The sequence below is a fragment of the Rhea pennata genome, chromosome 1, assembly GCF_028389875.1.
Source record: "Rhea pennata isolate bPtePen1 chromosome 1, bPtePen1.pri, whole genome shotgun sequence".
Lineage (NCBI taxonomy): Eukaryota > Metazoa > Chordata > Aves > Rheiformes > Rheidae > Rhea > Rhea pennata.
In genome coordinates this window covers 145,300,505-145,316,040 of record NC_084663.1, presented here as the reverse complement: position 1 = coordinate 145,316,040, position 15,536 = coordinate 145,300,505, and the positions used below count along the sequence as shown (strand labels likewise).

At 38.4% G+C, this 15,536-nt stretch overlaps 1 protein-coding gene across 1 annotated transcript in view; it reads left to right on the top strand.

Annotated features, from left to right (window-relative positions):
• The window catches only part of GABRG3 (gamma-aminobutyric acid type A receptor subunit gamma3), a 321,544-nt gene that overhangs the window by 269,848 nt on the left and 36,160 nt on the right, over nucleotides 1-15,536 (top strand). The window contains exon 6 of the mRNA XM_062574967.1: nucleotides 5,063-5,200. Within this exon, the coding sequence (XP_062430951.1) occupies nucleotides 5,063-5,200 (138 nt within the window). The remainder of the gene's footprint in view (nucleotides 1-5,062; nucleotides 5,201-15,536) is intronic.

The following is a 15,536-nucleotide window of genomic DNA, read 5'->3' as shown; positions in this document are numbered from 1 at the left end:
TCTGCAGTAACAAATCTACAACACTCCCTCCCTGTCTGTTGTGTGAACTCTGAGTACTAGCTGATTGCGACATGGTTTGTCTTTCAGATCACACTTTCTCCTGACTTTGAATCTGAGAGCCTTCCTAGAATCCAGCTGTGTCTTTCAAATATATACCCTTGTCACAAGCATCAGCCTCCTAGCAGATACTTAACTGAACCCATCCTTCCTTTCTTGCCTGCCTCCCCCCTATTTTCAGTGTGGCTGCTGCTTTCCTTAACTCCCTGTTGCATGCTCTGAGCATACAAATTTTCCCAAGGCGAGGAAGAGGAAAGAGAGAATAGCTTACTTGTATTATTCCTTCCTTTTCTATTGCTGTACAAACTGTGTCTGCCCGTGTTACATGTGAACAAAAGTGTGAGGAACCTGAAGTAAAACAGACAAACTGATTTAATGTAGGGGAAAACATATCTGAAAAAATGAAGGATTTTTTTTTCTCCCAGTCTCCCATTTATACTACCTTTGGGGATACACTTACAAATAAAGTTTTGCAGATAGAAACTAGTTTTTCAAGATGTCTGTGTCCTTTTTGACATGACCTCCCTCCTGCTATCTTCCTTCCATCCCCACTCCCTTCCTGAAACAGGCCCATTCTCACAGAAAAGAAGGTGAATCAAAAAAATCAAACACTGATTCCAGACCAATAGTAAGGCTGGGGAAATCAGACTTAGAGGAAGCACGCACTAATAGGCACAGATAGATCAATGGCTATATGCTGCTTTTCCATCAGTGCTGACTCCTGTTGCAAACATGCTTCAAGGCTACGTGAGTGTTTTTTAAGCTGCCAGCTTGTAATTGCATATGCCTCTCATCCCACCTAGAGAAGTTTCTGGCCTTGACTTTAAATAGGAACTCAGGTCCGAATTTCAGTGGGACTCACACTCACAATATCTCTGGATGTTACTTTTTCAGATCCCATCTGCTGCACTTAAGCAGATTCTTATGCACAAATCACCTACTTTCTATAGAAAGTGAGGTGGTATGAATAAAAAGAATGGAGTTTAAATATTTTAACATATCTGTTATAAATGATACAGTGGTAGATGTGGTAACATGAGTTCAATTATTGAACTAATGATAGGGAAATAAAACAAAATCCACATAACTTTGCAGGTTGCCATGACAATTAGATTTTCTGTTATAATAGGTCCACCTTCCAAATGGCAAAAAGTACATTTATTACTTAGCAATGTTTGTATAATGAGAATTAAAGTCTGTGGTATACTTTGAAAATGTATATATTTAAGCCTTCGAATAAAATAAAGAAGGTACAGATCATTTATATTAACTGGAATAGCCATTAAATATGTTTGATGAAAGCCCAGTGGGCTTCTAAAGAAATAACTTGCACAAAATTTGTTCTTGACTTGATTTTACAAATGCCTGTATTGCTAGTCTTACAAAAATCCAAATGGTCAAGATACTTTCTAAAATTCTTGGACACAGCAGCATATAAATGTAAATCCCATGGAAGAGCTGAAGGGCTACAAAGTAACCATAGGACCAAAGAAGAGGAGAATTGAAAGACAATTGAATAAATTCCTCGGAGGAAAAATGAAGATGCTGATACACGTCTTGGTTGAGCAGTTCCTAAATCCCAGATTGCCAGAGCTGGGAGGGCTGTAGCACACGAGTGTCATGTTTGTCTTCTTTCCATGCTGTTCCTGAAGCAGCCTTTACTGGCAGCTGTGGGGTAGCCTGCTAGCCCTCTTGGAGCTCTGCCCTGCCTGCCTCAGTATGGATGTTCTTACATAACTCAAAGCAACCTGACAGTGTAAATACACTTGATACCACTTTGTTCGGTGTGGATGGCTGAATGCCACGAGGTCATGAATTTCAGGTAATTTACTGCCATTTGTCATGCTAGGGAAGCGAAAGGAAACAGACATTTCTATAGATAATAAACTCTCAGTCGTGTCGCAGGCTGAACTTTGGAGGATGCATTTTCTTTTGGAAGCACTGAATCTCCAGGTCTGATATTTTCTAAAATGAAGCAGTTAGAGGGCTAGAAGCAATTAGGCTCTATACAACAAATATTGCTTATAACTAAAATAAGAACCATCATGAATTGGCATACTCATAGTCCATTCTGTAAGTTAAATGAATCCTAGGTGTGATACATTGTACCAAATAGTTGTGCCAGTATTCTGTAAGGAATGCTATATCCTATAAATGAATTGAAAAGTGAAATCACCTGGCACTGGATCAGAACACAACAGCAGTTTTTCAACAGGCTGAAACAACTCTCATTGAATCACTTGTACTTACCGCCTTTGATGTAAGTAATCCAACCACTGTAAGAGCAGATGTCAGTAACTGTGGATTAAGGGGACTATTATTGAAAGGTCATGATAGTCTCCTGAAGTCAGTCGCTTACTATTTAAAGAAAATGAGTAATACTGAAAATATGTATTCTGAAATTGAATTTATCTCTTCTTAGTCAAAGAATCTTGGAAAAATAGCGAAGGATGAGAATCTCCTGAACTCCTTGCTGACCACAATCTTCTCATGCCAGAATAAATAGCTGTGCCTGGATCATACGTCATATGATAGTTTCTAAGATTACAGAGAATGTAATGGATTTTGAGCAGAGTGGCCAGAGTGTGAAAAAAAAAACCAACAAAACAGGAAGAAATTAAGAAATTGAATTCAAGTCTAAGAGCCACATATTTTTTTTTCAGTGAAATTTGGAAAATTTTTAAAAGTTCATTTTAGACCAACCTAAAATAATGTTTTTTGTTTGTTTGTTTGTTTTACTTTCAGGTTATCTAAAACATTTTACCTGCAATTATTATGGTAAAATTCTAATAAAAGAAAAACATAGCCTCAATGAAGTTAGAAGATTTCATTTTTAAAATGTTCAAAAGAAATGTTTCGGAGCTGAAATATTTAATTTTGAACATGTCAGATGAAATATGTTGACATTTACACGATCCCTTCTCTCCCTAAACTAGTCTTTCCTCCCAAACTATTAGTGAGCTCAGTATGTGGTTGAAGACAGTTTCATCTTCACTGAAGCTATTTTTTGCAGGAGTATATCCTTTGTGGGTATCTTCTTTCTTACTGCAGTCCCAATCCAACTTCTTAAGAACCTAATATTTTGCTGCAGTCTATGTGATCTTAATGAGGGAATATTTTAGAATTCACCTGCAAGTTACTGAGAAAAGCGGCACCATCTACTGCCTGCTAAATCTGCAAATTAGCAGTCCGAGAGAGAAATTCTACAGCTTTAGCTGATGCAGGGAGTCTGACAGGATGATGGCTTCCTTTCTTCCATAGCACATGGCAAGCCCACCCTTGTAGGGATTAGGACACTGACTGTGGGGTAGCTTCTGTTGCGATCTTGGTACCACTTTCTGGGGAAGTGGTTGCTCTGACACTGCCAGGTGGCCAGAGAGCATATCCACCCTGATGCAGCAAGGTGACTGTTTGATGCCTCTTCCCTCATGAACTGAGGACACACATCCGAGTCTCCAAAATGAAGTCAATTTGAGAAGATTTCTAAGGTAGAATGTAGAGCTTTCAGCTAGATGGAAATGTTGTTCAGTTAGCAATGTCATCACATGTCTCTGTCAATTAGGAGCCAAACTTGAGATTTCAGAGGACGCCAAGCTACAGAGCTCACAAACCCTGTAAAGCCTAATTCTTTCGGTGTACCTCTGCCTCCTCTGCCATAATCTGCCAGGCAAAAAAAAAAAAAAAAAAAAAAAAAAAACTTTAAATCAATCTCACAGATCATTACAGCAGAACTGGCAGTGAAATTTGCTTGGCAGCAAGAGTTCTAGTAGAAAACAGTGGGGCTTTTATTTATTATTTAGTTGGGTTCTTTATGGGTTATTTCTATATCTGCATTGATGGAGAATACGTGAATGTGGCATTTTGAATTAACACACAGTTGTTTTCTAAAGATTAGAGAAGCAGGACACAGGGATATTTTTCATGCTGCGTTAGTAAGTGGGATAAATGAGGTCACGCACACCTTATAACAATGCCGCAGTGGGGTAGAACCTTAAACAAGGTGAACAAGGTAGTTACAGAAAAGGCAGGAAGAAAGTAGCACCGTGAGAAGGTGTTTTGTAACACAAATATCAAAATTTATCAGAACCCCAAATTACTGATGAGCTAGTTATATTAACCGGCTGTTGCCATTGTTCTGCTTTTAATTTGCCTTGTAATTTACATCTACTTTATTAATTATTAGATGAATGGGAATTTAGTGGATTATGCATTAGAGAACAATCTAATCAACTGGGATGGGCTTGTTGTTGTTTTCTAGATGGTCTATTGTTATGATTATGGCAATGGGAGATTTGTTGCTGGACTTATATTGGAAAAAGACAGTTTCTAATAAAAAAAAGGAAATTAAATCGTGGGCATGAAAATTAATTATGACTGTTTTGTGCTAATTGAAAAAACAAGACTTTTAGAAGCTATTTCAGCTGTTGAGATCAGGTGATGCCTCATTAATACTACAGCCTTTAGAAGCAGTATGAAGCATAATCATTTTAAAAATCCCATGCTGATTAAAAATATTCTTTGCTGCACTGTACTGAGCTCATTTCAGAAATATAGTAGCTCTCACCACATTAGAACTATTGTCACTTATAAAATAATCTGTCCTTTTCATTTGTTTACATCTTACTCCATGGGGTTTTTTTATATCATGCTATTAGTTTGCACAGCTTATTCAGAGCGTATGTAAAGCAGTATATTCCTGTGTGCACCCATCAAATTACTACAATCATCTGCATTGCTGAAGAGATCTACTACTGATAGAACCAATCAGAATTTGTCTCCACTGGAAAAAAACAAAGATTATGAAAACATAGTTTTCTCAGAATTATAGTTTTATTTTGAAGTGCCATAAAACTCTTCAGTTGAATTGTATCACCAAAATGACCAGGAAAGCAACAAATCAGAAATGTAGATATTCCAAACAGTCATAAACACATGAAAAAAAACCAAACTGTTTTACAACATCTTTATTATGAAATACAAAATATGTATGTGTTTTAATTTCTAGATGGCTATCCTAAAGAGGAAATGATTTACAGATGGAGAAAAAATTCAGTTGAAGCTGCTGACCAGAAATCCTGGAGACTCTATCAATTTGATTTTATGGGTCTTAGAAACACTTCAGAAATCGTGAAGACTTCTGCAGGTAAGAATGACTTAAATGGCATTGCTTCATTTGAAAAACTAATCATTTCAAAATTTATGCTCCAAGCTTACTTTCATTCAAGTTCAGTTTGATTGCAAAGTGTACCACTGTTCATATGAAAACTGCTAAAGTGCAGACTTGAAAACTATAGACTTTGTCTGGATTTTGGGAAGCTTCTTTTTTTTCTCTGCTTTCTCAGTAATTTAACAAATTGAGGAATAAAGTTAACATAGCTGTTTGTAATATACTTGAAGTTACTACATGATTCTTGTTCCTTAGTTAATTGTATTAAGTCATTCCTCCATTGAGACTTATGTTTTGATCATAATTGAAAAGATTTTGAGCTGCAACAATTATTGTTGCCTTACCCAGAGCATAGTGGTAGGGCTAACGAAGCTAGACGTTTTCATGAGTACTTAATCATTCAGCTTAGGGTTTTTTTTTTTAGTATTTCAAAGGCACTATCTCTCAGCTTATAAATGCCTTTGCCAGTGACCTTACCAGTTGATTGTAATTACAATCTAATGATATCTATTATATTTTTTTAGAAGGCTTATTCTTTCCTATAATAACAGCAGCATAGGGAAAAAGATGCATAAATAGCATACATTACTTAAATTGAAAAGTTATACTTTATATGGTATAAAAAGTAGCTGAAGCACTCAATAGATGAATTCTCATAAAAATCAAACAATAGCTTAACATTATACATGACTCTGAAGTAAAATTCCATGATTATTCTGTCTCTGAAGTAAGCTCCATGATTACCATTTGATAAGTCTTCTCCTGGTCAGAGTGCTAGAAACAGTCTTCAGCTTTAGTATTAACTGGTGGTGAATTTTTGAAAAATCCATTTTTTTGGCAAAATTTATGCAGAACTATGCTATTATTTCAGAAACACAGTGAATTAACTAAACTCTGAAACTGCTGCTGTTGGGTCATGGCCCATCACTAACATCAGTTATGTAATCTCAGGACTAGACGGCAATTTTTTTAATGAAGTGCCACTAAAGTTTCAGTGAATCTTTTGGGTTTGTAGTTGATAGGAGGAAAATAATGCAAACGGAGCACATGGAAAAGTTCTCTTCTGTTATTGATACAAATCCTTGTAGTCTGTAAGTTTCTTAGGAATGTAGGTTTCTAAGGAATGTTTATGCAAATTGCTCAGGTGAGTTGAACCAGGAGTTGGTGGATAAAATTAAAGTCCGAAATACCAAATTGGTCAAGTATCTGTGGCATCTGTAGTCACACTCATCAGGAAGGGTGGCATGAATATGAGAGAAAGTCCTGCTCTTCCTGCTGGGCTTACATCCTGAGTGCTGCCACTTGAGTTCTCATCAAGAACTGCTAAATACATATGCAAGGAGGATTATGTGGTCAGCATACTAAGAAACCGATAGCGTCCTTGTAAAACAGATCTATTTAGCTCTTCCTTTGTATGGGACAAAATCAATTCTATAGAGGCCTCATTCAAGCTGATAAATGGTTAATCTGGAACAAGGAGAGAAGATCTTTCGTATGCTCTTTCCAGCATGTGCCAAGTTCCTATTAAGATGAGTGAGCTGACAGTACGCTTTTCTTCCTATTGCCATTGCTGCTTCTATTCATCCATGTTTGTGAGGGCAAAACCCAATAGCATCATTAAACTATGTTTGCTGGAGCCAGCAAGATATTTCTCCTAAAGGCATCCCAGTGGCAGGCAATTGTTGGCAAAATAGAATCTATTCAAAGAACGAACAATAAAGCTATCAGGAGGTTGTGAAAACTACCTTGGAAGAAACAGTATGAAAGGTATGGGTCAGACAGTCACTAGTGTTATTAGGTAGAAAAATGAGTTGTGCATATGAACCCTTTATTCCGGCCAGCAGATGGCTGAGAAGGGGCTGTCTAGGAGTCAGCAAATATATTAAAGACGTGAAAACTAAAACCTTCAGTTTGTACACGAATCTGCATTTGTATAGAATAAGAACAGACCCTCTGGCTGTATTTGCACTGTATCTTAAGGTACTTTCAAGGCCAAGTATGCTGAACCACCACATTATTCACTATCAGAAGCAAGCCCAGGGCCAGGGCAAAGGAAAACCAGTTGGTACATTGGAAAACGTTAAGTGTGCTCCATGCTGTAGAGCAAGGATTCCCAAAGTGAAGGGAATGATCAAAGATAATTTTGTAGCCTCCTGTTGTGCGCACATAGGTATGTGTGCACAGGCAGGATAAAAGGGCAACCATGCTATGGAACATGCCAAACTATTAGAAGAAAAATAGTGCTATCTGAACAGTTTGAGAATTTCTGCCTTAGGGTGCAGCCAAGGCTGTTGCTTCCCACACTGAGGACCATGTTTGATGAAGGGGAACTGCCTCTGTTACCTACGTGTGGCCCATCTCCTTTGCTACAGAGCTAAAGGCCGTCAAAAATGAGATGCAAGGTTCTGTCACAGCAGGTCTGTAGCACATTTACTTGAAAACTGCAGAGATAGGTGGACTGCTCCTAAGACACTAGGGTATGGGTATGGGTATGGGTATGTGCAGCCGAAGTATAGAAACATGCTAGCTTAGGGCTACTCTCCAAACTAGTCATTTCCCACCAGCTAGCCTCGAGTTGGGTGTAGAGCTTCTCTAACCCACCTGGGAGTCCATAAAGGTCCACCATCCTCAATCCTTTTGCAGACTCCAGACAGGAAGAAAGAGCAGCATTATTTAGTGTTACACAGGGAATAATTCGGAGTAATGAGATGGAGTAAAGCAGGGGAAAGCAGGCAGAATATCAACAGCCGCTCCCTGACAAAGAGAAATAAGTACTAAACCATCATCTGTTCCTCCCAAGGGAAATTATGGAAACTACTATTACACAGGGCATTTAAAAGTAGAGTAGAAAAGTTTGAGAAAATGTACTGGAGGGAACAGTCCTGCACTAGCAGGAAATGGATTCAATAACCCAATGTCTTTTTACTTCTAATGTATACCTTTCTGTGGTTTTATGACACTGTTACCTCTCACTAAAGAGTGTGTTCCTCTGTAGCATGAGAGCTGCCACAGTGTTATCTGCCTGTATCTTATTCAAATATGCCTTTTTTTAGATCCTTTTCAGCAGTGTTTCAGTTTAAATGAAGACAGCTCATACTGACCACATGATAACATGCTGCTGGTTTTCCAGCATGTGCGTAAATCATTTCTTGGTAGTTGTTTCCACCGTGAAATGGCCAGATCAGGTACACAGCAGAGTTCTGCTAATTGATATTCCTTCAGTCTTTCCAAGTCTTATTTTAGGTATCTAAAGAAACTTTATGCTAACATAAGGCAATTTCAGAGGCATACAGGTAGGAAGCCAGCTGTCACAAAGGCTGTATTTCTGAATCTAAGCAATATGAGAACATTTCCTGCTTTATTCAGATGGTGAATTGTTCTCACAAGGCTAACCTCTGTTAAAATAATCTAGCAGCCAAGGAAAGCTTTTTGCAGCCATCAGGAAGAGGTAGTCAGCTTTTTCTTTGGAACACTTTTTACTTTTCATGCTAAAATACAAACATAACGAGATAAATATCTGTGGTATATGGTAAGAACATGAAATAATACAAAACTGAGATTGCTGTGGTGGTTCTGTGGTCATGCACCTTTTTTAGTCTATAGCCTAAGTAAGCTCTCTCAGGTGATATCAGACTAATTCACAAGTATAGAAGAAATGACATATCGCCATCTAGTAAGATACTAGGTGTTACTTTTCTTGCTATAATATCAAATTATTCTGAAGAAGATAACTAAAATAGAAGGAATACAGTAGTAAGCTGCCTGGGATTGAGCTAATAAAAATAAAGGAGCTGCATATGAGGAAAGAAATCCCAAATTTTAAAATTTTAAATAGCCAAGGGAAGGGTGATCAGGAAGAAGGGAAAGTGAGAGAGAGAATGTCATCTTTAAAAGTACTCTGTGTATTTTTGCAGCAAACTTCAGGTTTGTGAATTCCAGTCTTTCCAAGCACAGTTGGACGAAGAAAAGCAGAATCGTGAAAGAATCCTGAGCAAAATTCAGGGAGAGAGCTGTAGTGTTGCTTAGTGCTTTTCTGCTAAGATTTACTCTAGGGAAAGCCTATTCATTCTTTTTAAACCCACTCCACTTTTTACACTGTTACCTCAACACGAAGACCTTGTAGCAACTGAATCTAATTTTCATTTATTTGAAAACATCTTCACATCATACAGGTTCTATTTATGTTCTTCTTCAGATGCCTTTAGCCTGAGAGATTTGTGCAGTCCAAAGAAGCCTTTAAGTAAATAAGTTCAGGCTAATTCGTTAGTAATACAAAACCCCATAAAACTGCCCTATCTTTAATAAATGATCGTTAAAAATGAAATGTACAGAACCAGACCACAAGAACCATTCACACATCCTGAATAACCTCGTAAGTATCAATTCCCATTCCCAATAAATAGTCACAATTGCTGCCATAAAAATGTACACCTTTTTATACCTCGGATGGGTGATGATTAGTAGAGTGTGCCTGTCATACAGCTTCCAAATTCTGCTTTATATTTTGAAATTGCTATCTCAGCAAGTGCCTCAGCTGTCAGCCTTATATCACATGGCTGCAAAGCAAGGTCAGTATCTACTGTCACTGATTCAGATGAAAGCTCTTTGGGAGGATGTGTTGTCTGATGCTAGTAACAACACATTTTAAAATATATACTCTGTTGCAGGGGACTTCATAAATGGCAAGTAAAAAAATACCTCACAGCAAAAACAAAAAAGCAAGTGTATAGACTTGCATAACTAGCTTTGGGCAGAAGAAGGGAAAGAATAGACATGTTTTTATAGAGAGGTCTGATTTTACTGGAGGAACCCCCCAGGTCAAGGGATTTTTGCCAGAGACAGACAAACATGCAAGTGACCCTCAGCTTTGTCACAAGACTAACACAATCCCTGTGATTTATCTATAGTACTGAAGAAACTAAGACAGGAAAAAAGTTTTCAGCTTTTCAACTTTTCTGCAAGGAGAGCAAAGAACATTTCAAAATCCATACATCTGCTCAATTTTTGCTCTGTTACCTGCTTCCCGTTGCTTAACCGTAGGCACAGAGAGAGTGCAAGTTTGGAGTATAAGTGATCACATGTTAGTGAAGGAGGAAAGCATTTGATACTGGGGATTTTGGCAGCCAACTGCAGTACCCATCTACTATAAAAGGAGTAACAGACCTTTATCAAGGTAAGGAGAATGACAGTACAGTCCCTTCCTTGACCAAAGGAAGCAGAGGGACACCAAGGCTCAAAGCTGCGTTGTGGAGGGATTATCAATCCCTGCTGGGGTGGGCGCAGAGCAATGCAGGTTGGCAGCAGCGCCAGGACGAGAGCCCGAGCATGGGAAGGGACACTGTGGGCAAGGCACACGAGGGCAGGCGGAGAAGCGGCTGGCTGAGCTGAGGGCAGGCAGCACAACTCCTGGGAACAGAGCTGGGGAATAATGCTTCCTGGGGGAGGTATTTAATAGGCAGATTCAGAAGGCAGCTGTGATTTTTTACCAAATCACCATTGATGGAGAACCCACTCAGTAAAATCGTGAACAGAAGGGGTTATACGAGACTTGAATATGTACATATGGCTGGTGTTTTTAACTGCCACTTGAAGTGCTCTTGTTTGTACCTAGACTGTAGCAATTCATATTTTCTTTTACAATATAGGTATTATATACATATTCTTTCCTCATCGCTTTGTTCACTGTCGGCAAAATACCTATTGTGCTTGGTGGAACAGAGATATTAATACCTATGAAAATATGCTTTCAGCAAAGGTTCTGCAGTTCATTTCTGTTTATTTCCAACTGCAATATGCAACTCTTTCTTTACTAGGCTAAAGAGGTAACAATAAAATTATTAAAGTGGCTGAAGTGATATAAACACAAAAATGAATGATTAAAACTGCTGGCTAAATCCCTAGGTTCTTGCAGCTGCTGTATTCAGCATCAAAATTCTTCTCTGGAAACCACAGTGAACTGAACTGCTTATGTTGAGAAGACTCGTCCTTACTTGAAACTCAGAAACAAGAGCCCAAAGGCATGGATATTAAGACAATCTGGAATTTTAGGACTCTTGCTCCATAGAGCTGAAGGCATGATTGACCTTTAAGATAATCCTGTAAGCAAGGTTTTTTCAAATTGCTAGATGCACATGTGTGTTTGCAGTAGAATGCACAGACAACCATTCCTAGGCACTTTTGAGTTCTGAGCCATAAAAATAATTTGAATTATGAGTGTCAGGGAGGAACAGGGGTGGGCTTCTCTGCAAGGGAAGGTGAGCCAGGAGACAAGGGTGACAACAAGGTGGGTAGGGACAATGACCTTACAGACAAGGGACATAGACATACTGTACCCAAACGAGAAGAGTGAAGCTGGTCCAGTGACAGTAGCAAGGTTCAGCAGTAGTCCAGGGATCACCAAGCAGGTTTGCATTCATGAGGCAGGAGTACGGTCTGGCCTGAAAGTCATGTTGGCAAGGAAAGGTCAGGATCAGCAGCAGGCAAGGCCAGGCATTGCATACCTTCAACATAGCTCAGGCAAGCATCAAGGGAAAGCAGAGGGAGGCCCCAGATGTGCCCTCTCACAGCTCTTGCTTACAATTTATCTGTTTTTCCAGCAGTCTAGTCTAAGGTTATCAGCTGTGCCCTACCAGAGTTGAGCACAGGCAGCTAAACCCCTCAGAGTGGGAAAGAGGTCGCAAGGGAGGATTACAGGATGGCTGCAGGATGATTAGGGCAGTTGGAGCCTGTTGGTGCCCTCATGGCCCTGGCAATGAGTAGAAAAGGATGTACAAAATGCCATCGTTGTTGACTCCGATTCTCTCTGCGTATGCTTTTAAAGATCTGATTCAGCCACACCCTCTCCTGTACCAGCTGCCTGATCTAAAGACATTTATTTAATGAATATTCATGAAACCCTTTTAGTTTTTAAATGTCACTGACATTTTTGAATGCCCCACTGTGTCCTGATGGCACACCAGAGACTGCTTGTCATCTGCGTATTTCTCCCAGGACAAATGTGTGTTTATGGTTTCTTTTTTTCTCAAATACCAAATTCAGCAAGATTCAGCACACACTGCCTCAGCTGGCTATACTGCTTATACTTATCTTTATCACACGGCGTTCTGAAACAGACAAGTAGAGACTCAGATAAATGTGCTATATCATTCGAAAACAGTGCCTACTTTTACTTGCTTAGTATTGCAGGAGCTTGGCCTCCTTCAGCTAGGATATTGCATAATCTCAAGTTAATATGAAGTGGCCGGTTAAATTTCGGTTTAAAGCCTTCAGAAATCACCTACTCTGGGTTTTTGGGGGTCTAGGGGGTTCTCTCCTCTTTCATCATGCCAGAAAAAAAGCCTATCATTCTTGCATAGAAACAGTTCTGTTACCTCACATCCCTCAGTCTTGGTCCTGCAGAAGGACCTCTACTGATTTGGAGATCTGGATGGTGGGGGGAGGTAGCTGGCAGGATTGGAGAGACCTCCAGCTACAGTTTAGTAAGTTTCTAGGGTGTCTGCCGTGTCAAGTCAGATATGAGATTCGGCAGCTACTACCAGGGAAGTAGAACTTTGGCAGAAGACTTTATTTTACCACTGTTTTTAGTTACAGAAAAGCTTTGCTTATTGTGTGCTATAAGCTCTCTCCAGTTTATGGCTTTTACCTTGAGTATGTCTGTTTATTGAGAACACTGTGTATATCACTTTAAAGAAAAGTATACTATTTTTGAACAAAGACCATAAGTATAAAATAGGTGACTATTTATTTACTTTTTTCTCATACCAGGCTATATCCTGCCTGAGTCCTAAAGTAAGTGCAGAAAGGGAGAAAGATAATAGGGTTTTTTTGTTGTTGTTATTTTTGTTTTCTTAAATTTGGTACAAGTGGAGTTGCAGCTCTGGACTCCAACAGCTGGGAAACTGCTTTCCTGTAATGCTAGACATGATCTTCTGTGTATTGGGCATCTGTACGTGGAAATAGTCAACGTCTCACTCCACAAAGAGGTAGAACAGCAAATGCTTTTGACGGGAGAGTGCTCTGTTGCTTGGCTCTGTGGCTACTCAGTTCCAACATACCTCCTCCGACCTTTAGTGACTTCTAGATATTACCTGTGCTCAGAGTTGTGGGGTGTTCCTCTGTATTAGCTGTCCTGGGACTCTTGAAATTTGAGGTCTGAAATTTTAGACTGCGCAGACATACAAACTGTATTTGCTTATGTTCCCACAGTTCATTAAATCAAGTTTAGACTTTCAAAAATTCTGTTTCTGACATTCAGACTCATGGCTTCTTAAGAAATTAGTGCTTGAGCTAAAATCTTGTGTTGAGTCAAGCTGAATATAAGTTTATTTTTATAGCTGGTAAACAGAACAATACAGAGACAGCTGAGACCCAAGGTGCCTCATCTGAATTTGCTGTCCCCTTCTCTGTATCAAATCCCTTTCTGCTTTCTCTCCTAACCTGCACAAACACATATGCATACACTCTTCTCAAATTCTTGGGAGAGTCTTCTGTCTGAATGGGCTTGTGATTCTTCATCCCTTGCAGCTCTAGCATTGCCAAATAACAAATGTCTAGAAAACTGTCTTTGAAGCCCTTCTTGCTCAATTCTCCAGCTCTGGTGCTGAGGATACCTCAACTTACTACCTTGACAATGAGAGATGTACACACCACACCAGCACTTACAACTTCATTTGGACTCGTCTTTTCTGTCCTATTTGCAGCTTTCTCCACAGCTTTGTCCATAATGAAGTTCATCAGAGCCAGTGCAAGAACATAAAATCCCCTTTAGGACGTCAAATAGGTCGAAAATAATACTTAGTGCTGACTCACAGAACTGACCCATGACATACATAATGAATCCACTTTATTATTTTTTCCTGTTCCTTTTTCATACTTCATCATGAAATATGACCCCAATAACACCTTTAAAGACAGAATATTTATAGAGCTTAAAATTACTTTGTGTGCAGGTTCAAGAATAAAGCCTGGGTTTGAATTGGCTATTGTTCTTTGGCTGACACTTTTCCTGCTGATATCAGAGGAAGAGATTAATACTGAAAATCTGTGCCCCTGTAATCATATCTGGAATGAGGGAATATTGTAAAACTTTCCTTCTGACAGTAAACATTAGTTCATGAGAAAGGAGAAAAGAAGTCTGTTTATAAAAGGATTTAGCAATGATCTTTTTGTTGACAGAGTTTCTATCTCTGATACAGTATTTGCAATTAATCAAATCCCAGTTTAGCAGAGATAATCAGCAGTGGCTATATTAATGTTTAAAAGATATTCACCTGTCAAATGATAACCACTTTGAAGTAATATTTTCAATAAATCATAGCTTTTTAAAAAGAAATATCAATTTTTGTTTTAACAGAAATTCATCTTATTGTGATATTGCAAACTTCTCATGATAGATTCTGATAATTTTGTCATTAGCCACACAGGTGGGAAATATAATAATTAAATAGATGATTATTAATAATACTTCCATTCCAGTGAAGTCTTTTCGTATGTTGGTTATGAATTGGATTGACTTGTCTTGCTACCAAAATGGTTAACAAAGCCCATAGCTTTAAAATAGAGTGGTCTGTAACTTACTAGTATTGCAGGTAATGGAACTTTTCCACTGATGCTGAAATATAGTAATTTGAAATTGTCTTTTAAACTACAGTTCTAAATAAATAATTGTTCAGTCGCTAGCAACGAAGTTCAGCTTTACAGGATATCATCAGGCAAAATATAACGTGCTCTAGTAACACCTTTCTTCTTCTGCTTATGAATAATACAGAAGATTATTAAAACTGGAGGAGTGGAGAGGATAATTTTCCTCTACATATTTTCTATGTTTGGCATAACTTCATATATAATTAGTTTCATTGTTTGTCTTGTAGAGACAATTGCTTAGTGCTGTTTGTTTGGGCCTTTATTGCTGCAACTGAGGAAAGAGATTAGAAATAAAGGAAAACTTTTGTGTAGATGCAAAAGAAAAAAAAGGTACTGAAAGCCTCAGAGGCATATCTTCACCTGCATTAATTTTTTAAGGGAAAAATCCTTTAGAAAATATTTTTTTCCTAAAAGACCTGAATGTTAAGCTGTCCTTTAAAAAATTTTCACACTGGGTGAAATATGTGCTACAAAGTCTGTTTTCATTACTTTTTTCTTCAGCTGAGTTTTTAATCTGATAGCTCCATATTTTGGTAGTTTCATATGTACCCAACTTTATGAGGCTCTGGAATTAATATCTAAATTCACTGATACATTTGGAATGTCATATTTGTTACTCCTTTTTGTTTTGTGGTCTTGATCTCCAACTCCCTTCTGCTAGAATTACTTT